The 7,087-nt window shown below is 32.3% G+C and overlaps 1 protein-coding gene across 4 annotated transcripts in view; it reads left to right on the top strand.

The window, feature by feature from the left end:
* Positions 1–7,087, top strand: part of LOC106877132 (V-type proton ATPase 116 kDa subunit a 1) — a 96,253-nt gene that overhangs the window by 69,785 nt on the left and 19,381 nt on the right. For 2 of the 4 annotated variants that reach the window (XM_052970607.1, XM_052970608.1), the window contains exon 14: positions 4,727–4,849. The exons of the other annotated variants lie outside the window; for them this stretch is intronic. In XM_052970607.1, coding sequence (XP_052826567.1) covers positions 4,727–4,849 — 123 coding nt within the window. The remainder of the gene's footprint in view (positions 1–4,726; positions 4,850–7,087) is intronic. 4 annotated transcript variants of the gene reach the window in all.

Raw genomic sequence — 7,087 nt, 5'->3', positions numbered from 1 at the left:
TATATATATGGTAGTAAGTAAATGTGTTTTAAAAAAGATTTTCAAAAAACTCACAGTTTATAGGGAATAAATGTTTGACTGTGAATGTGAAAGTTACTTGTACAGAGAAATTGTCTTGGAAAGTGTGCTTAAAATTGAAGGGGGAAAGGGTGATAAGAAACGGCAAATAAATATAAAAACTGACAGGTGTTTGTATGTATGTATGTATTTGAGTGTATTAGTGTGTATTGTCTCTCTGTATATATATATGGTAGTAAGTAAATGTGCTTTAAGAAAGATTTTCAAAAAATTCAGTTTGTAGAGAATAAATGTTTGACTGTCGATTGTATTTGAAAAAGATTGACAGGTATTTGTATGTATGTGTTTATTTGTATGTATGTGTGTATTTGTATGTATGTATGTATATATATGGTTTGTAGGGAATAAATGTTTGTTGATCGTATTTGAAAAAAATGTGTCGCTATTTTTTTTTTTTTTGTTATCTTGGTGAATGACAGTGTTAGAAATGGAAAGTGAACTTACAATTCCTGCCAATTAGAATGAGGTCATTGGTAACCATAGGTACATGTATGTGAAGATATATGTGCGTATTTACGTATGATTGCTAGTGTGTCTGTTTATATGACTCACTCTTTCTCTTTCGTTTCTTTCTGTCTTTTTTCTTGGATCGTTCATAAACGTTCATAACAGAAAGTAGCAGTTGAAACGATTTGTAATGGTAGTAGAAGTAGGAAATAAGATTATATTATAGGGGAAAATGGTTATGTATGTAGTTTTATCAATTTTTTTCGTAATTAGGAGTTATTTTGACCGAAAAAATGACATTATGACCTAAGTTATGGTATTTATATTTAGAATATTAATTCCAATGTTTTCATCCACTAAATTTGGACTTGTGTAAATGTATAAATTTTAAACATGCATACACACAGAGAAAATCTGCCTTTTATAGATAAGATACATATACATATATATATGCATGCATACATAGAAACAAACAAAATTTTCAGGATCCAATAGAATCGGGTATAGTGAAGTGGCTATTGTGTTTGTAACGGAGGTCACCATTTTATAGTGAAGTCAGGGTTATATATTTTTGGTGGTAACGCTGACTTAATGACACACTATAATTTAGTCAGTATGAGAGAAAAGGGAGTCACTGTTTTTGTCTCATAACAAGAGAATAGAATTCATGAGACGCTTGTAATAAGTCATAACTTTTACTACTGGAGGTAATGCGTTAACATACAAGGCTAGTTGAAGGAAGCTTATAACATTACATGAATATGTTCTGGTTTTGTAGTCACATGTATCCAAGTAAGAAAGACAAACGGGTGCGCGAGCAGGCAATATTGACTCAATGCAAACCTAAGGCTAGACAAGCACAGAGTGCACGAATTTAGAATTTCTTCCCTTATATAAGGGATGAACCTGAAGTCCCCGACTTCCATGTGAAACTGAAAGCTTCCAGAAAGATCTCGAACATTCTAGAAGCTCGAGGGAGATTACTTTCGTTACATCCCTTTTCTGTTTTGCTTGCCGTCGTAACTGCCAGGGTATTTAAATAGTAAAAGCACCAATATAGAGTCAGGGATAGTGCACCGGTGCACTAACAATGCATGTTGACATATACGTACTTACTATACTAAATACCAATTTGTCACTCTAGTTATGCACACATTCCCAAGTACTGACAAAATATACAACATGTACTCAAAGTCACACAGGAGTACACTCATGGCACATATTCCACAGTTGTCTATAAGCTCCAGATCCAGTGCCTAGAGTTAGGTGAAGAATAAACAATAACACAACTGGGTTGAGGTTCACTACAGCTGTTTCAGACATGTTCTTTTTTCTTTGTGAGCAAAAGCGTTACATCATGTAAAAAAAAAACTGTTCTCTTCAGGTGAATTAAGAGTAAAATTTAACATTTATGACTCCCCACAAGAATAGAACATAGTGCAAGTTCACCCTCCCATCTAGGTTACAGCTGAGAGAGTAAATAACTGAAGCTATTACAAAGTATATATTCACAGTGCTACATTAATGAATTGGAATAAGGGAAGGAAATGGAGAGAATAGAGTAGGAATGAAAAGGAGATAGGAACAGAAAAGAAAAAGATCTATCCACTTAAAAAATATATCAAAGGCTTTTGACTGTTAAGTCAATGGGACTAGATGGTACACCATCAGTGAATGACATAAAGATAAACTAGAGATTGTAAATAAATTTAAAGGTTATGTGTGATAAAGATGATTTGAGAAGCAATAAATGGGGCACCAAGGAGGAAACATACTCACATGTACACACAATCACACGCACACATGTATATGCGCATGCACACACCCACATACACATATATAATTCCTCTCATGTCAAGTCATATATAAACATAATTTAACATTAAACTGAAGGACAATCCAATACATTTCAGTAGAGTACATATTTGTTAATGGTTAACAGAGACTTTGAAGTTTTGTTTTCAAGTTGTTATGACTACATACTAAGGTAGCCATGTGTTATTATGACTACAATATAGATGACTGCACCATAGATTGCCAATATATGACTACATTATAAATGACTGCTGTTATGGCTATACTATAGAAAGTTTGTCATTATGATTATATTATAGATGGTTGTTCTGTTATGACTATCCGATAGATGGCTCTCTGCTGTTATGATTTTACTATACACCACAATGGAATCTATGTAAAAAAAAACAGAAGCTGAGGAAGTTAGTGGTGGTTTATGTTGGCAAGAATTATTTGTTAAAGTTTATGATACTTCAGATAAGTTTGTTTACCATGGATAGAAGAGGAATCTGTCTGTGGAGAAAGAGATTTTTCAGCTGAAATATTCCACTTCTCTCCATGTCATAGAAAATAATCCAAATTAATGAAAAGTTTCCTTATAGTTTGCTGATGGTTATTGTTAGTGAGGTTCTCTTTAGATTAATTTTATAAATTGGATATATTTTCATGTTCATTTCGTTCTCTATATGTGAAAAATAACTCCAAGGAATATTTAATGGAAAAAAATATAAACTCCTTAACTTGATAAAAACACAAAACAACAGAAACAAGCAATATTTTGTAAGCTAAAGTGTATATTTAAGAGAATTCATCCAGCTCATTAGCTTGTTATTTATTTCATTCACACCCAGAAGTAGGGAAAACAAGTTTCATTACTAGGAGCCTCAGTATATTGATGAATTATTTCAGACAGATCATCTCATTGGGCTCTGTACCATGTTCAGCCAATTTTGCTACCTTTTCATTTAGAGTTTATGGTTATTAATCTTTCTTTTACCATATGTTTGTGGAAATACTGTTTCAGTTTTTAAATTAACAAAGAACTTAGAAAAGTACTTTTGATATTATTAAGCTGGTATTTGGAACAAACTTGACTTGAAAATCTGGTGGAAAGTTTTTTGTGTCGTAGAACCAGAGATGATTTCAAGTAAGTTGGTATCAAAAGGGTTAAAAATGATGGTATTGGTTATCATAACATTATACAAAACATTTTTATTACTCCCAGCAAAGCTATATTTTTTTTTAAAACTAAACTATATCAGTAATGGTGATGATGTATCCTTTACTTTCTTCTCTTGGTTAGATTTTAACCCTTTGAACCCATGAGTTAGCAGATGGAAAAGTGGGTGACTACATGGTTTTGTGTTTACAGCTGAAAATAACAGTGTTTTTGCCAGTTAGTGATCTGTAAACACAAAACCATATGGCTACATGCTTTCTGTCTTCCCAGGCTATAAATCAGCTGAAATTGCACCTGCTAAATTGTACTTGCAAGTTCAAAGGGTTAACCAAATAGATCTTTGCCCATGAAGAAACAGTGAGGAAAGACAGTTCAACTAAACTACATTTCTTTTACAAATATGTTATTTTTTGTTTCATTTCCCAAACTTTTTGCTAGAAATATATTTCATTGCTGTCATAGAAATACCTTTAAAATTAGCGTTTATTTTAATATTTCTTATTTTCTTTTGTTTTTATAATTCCTTTTTTTTTTTTTGTTTTAAATTTCTTTTGTAGTTTTTCCAATATTTTAACCTTTGTTAAATAATTAATTTTTCTAACTTTCAGGTTACTTTCTTGATGATTTCAATTTAAGCACTTGTATTTTAGCCTCTTTCTTTTTTTGTTTTGTTGCCGAAATGTTAATTGCATCCATTTTATTTCACATTGTATAGTTTTGTCTCTTTTTAGCCAAATTTTTCTACTTATTATTTATTATTAGTTATTATAGTATATTAAGTTATTTTTGTTTTTCTGTTGTCATGAATTTTTAATTCTAATCAGTCTACTTTTCTAAACTCCTATTATATGTACACATACACGTGTGTTTGTGTGGTGTGTATATATATATATATATATTTTTTTATATATATATATGCACATACATACAGACACATGTATGTATATATAAATTTATGTATACATATGTATATTCACATACAGGTGTCTATAGATACACAGTTATATACATACACTCAGATATCTTCAGTAATTTTGTTGGATTCCAGATTTTACCTTTTTACACAGAGATCTGACTTGATTCCTAATGTTTGTATTTTCTGAGCAAAAAAAAAATTTCCTTCAACAGAATTGATGTGCCACAAAAATCTTCTCCATTTTCTTTCCCTAATTTTCATTGCTGCATATGTTTTTCTTCTGCTATTAATGGCTTGGTTGGTTCCTACAGTTTGAACACCAGCAGCTGTCAGTTCAGAGTGGAGATTTGGTAAACCACGACCAAGATGCCATCATCTATGCGGCTGAAAATCCAGAAGACACCCTCCACTATTCTGGCCAGGAGCCTGAGGAGGTGAACAAGTTTTACTAAACACACCACTAACTTACATCAATTGTTAAGTCTTTCTTTCATGATAGTCTCTGCAGCTAACCACTTTTTATCTGTCTGTCTGTCTTTCTTTCTCTATTTCTTTCTCTTTTTCTTTCTCTCTTTCTTTCTCTCTTTCTGTCTGTCTATTTGTCTGCATTCTCTCAGTATTTTCTTTCTCTCTTTATCAACTTCCTTTCTTACATCATATATTTACTTGCTTTTAATGTTTAGTCAAACTAATACTAAATTAATAAGATTTTAAAATATAGTTTTTTCATGTTGTTAACATTTAGGTACTTTAAAGACATAGTGCCAAATTTATAGAAATCCTATTGTACTGTTTTAAATATATTGATTTACCATGTAAAAGGAGATGAAGGAAAATTTTACTGTAAACCATGTTGTGAATTTAGTTATAAGCATTTCATTGCCTGATTACTTTTGTACGGTTTACTACTACTACTACTACTACTACTACTACTGCCACTGCTGCTGCTGCGGCAAGCTGGCAGAATTGCAAGCACGCTGGATGAAATGCCTAGCAGTATTTTGCCTGTTGCTACATTCTGAATTCAAATTTCAATGAGGTCGACTTTGTCTTTCAGCTTTTCAGAGTCAATAAATTAAGTACCGGTCAAGTACTGGGGTCGATATAATTGACTATCCCATTCACCCAAATTTCAGGCCTTGTGCCTTTAGTAGAAAGGATTGTTGTTGTTGTTGTTGTTCTTCTTCTTCTTCTTCTTCTTCTTCTTCTTCTTCTTCTTCTTCTTCTTCTTCTTCTTCTTCTTCTTCTTCTTCTTCTTCTTCTTCTTCTTCTTCTTCTTCTTCTTCTTCTTCTTCTTCTTCTTCTTCTTCTTCTTCTTCTTATTATTATTATTATTATTATTATTATTATTATTATTATTATTATTTAAAGCAGAATTGTTAGCACACTGGGTGAAATGCTTAGCAGTATTCCATCTGCTGCTACATTCTGAGTTCAAATTCTGCCGAGGTTGACTTTGCCTTTCATCCTTTCAGGGTCGATAAAACAAGTACAAATGAAACACTGGGTCAATATAATTGATTAGTCTCCTCCTGCAAAATTTCAGGCCTTGTGCCTTTAGTAGAAAGAAGCATTAGTGTCGGTCTTCGTTCATCTGTGCAATATTTATGAAGAATTGGAAGAACTAGTGAATAGAGATTGAGATTCTTTGTCATTGAAATTCTGTGAATTGTCTATATATGATTTTTAGCCTCTCGACCTGATTAATTTCGTTGCCTTTATGATATCTTGGGTATATTTAACAGAATCTGGCTTCATTAGATGTGATGATCTTTTTGAAACTATATTCTTTATATAATAGTTTAGTCATGGGAAGAAACATAGCACCCATAGCTTTCTTCATGGCTTTCATAACCGATGGATGAAAGTATCCTCCAACAAGAGGCCTGCCCAATTTCTTATAACAGAGTGGTCTTTGCTAAAGGTACCTAAGGATCAGGTTATGGTATTAGACAAGGCAAGTTGGTTTCCCTATTCATCTTTAGATTAGGAAATGAATTTAATAATTTTTTACTATGTTTTTTTCTTTTGCGTAGAATGTAATTGGGCCGATTTCCACAACCTAGATTATTAACAAAAGGTTAATGCCAGACTTATCCTCTTGTTCACATCAACCTAATTCATTTCACTTTTTAGACTGTTTATACCCCACTATTTGTTACTGTTGACTTATTTCCTTCAGATGTTTTGGTTTATTTTATATTACTTGATCATTATGTACAGTGCCTCTCTTTGATCTCTTTCTTTGCTGTATTGTATTTATATTCTGGTGTATGATCAATAGAGAATACTTACCAGAAGTGAGCTGAATCTTTCCCTATTCCTTTGCTGTAAACTTTATGTTATCTATCAGGTCATCCCATAAGTTCTGTCCAAATTTTGAATAAAGAAAACAGGTGATCAAATGTTATATTTAATTGAAATTTAATCAATGTACTTTCCCTGATTATCTATGACTTCCTTCCATCTATTTACTAGCTTTTTAATCCCATCAATGTAAAACTCTTTTGGTTTCAAAGTGAAGAACTCTGAAATGTCAGTTTCGACCTCCTCCTGGCTTGCGAAAGTTATGTCCCCCAAATGATTCTGTAAACTACAAAACAAATGGTAGTCTGAAGGAGCAAGGTCAGGAGAATAAGGTGGATGAGGAATTTTTTCCCAACCAAGCTCTT

This window comes from Octopus bimaculoides, chromosome 9, assembly GCF_001194135.2.
Source record: "Octopus bimaculoides isolate UCB-OBI-ISO-001 chromosome 9, ASM119413v2, whole genome shotgun sequence".
Classification (NCBI taxonomy): Eukaryota; Metazoa; Mollusca; class Cephalopoda; order Octopoda; family Octopodidae; genus Octopus; species Octopus bimaculoides.
The sequence above is the reverse complement of the archived record's forward strand: the minus strand, read 5'-3'. Positions and strand labels throughout refer to the sequence as shown.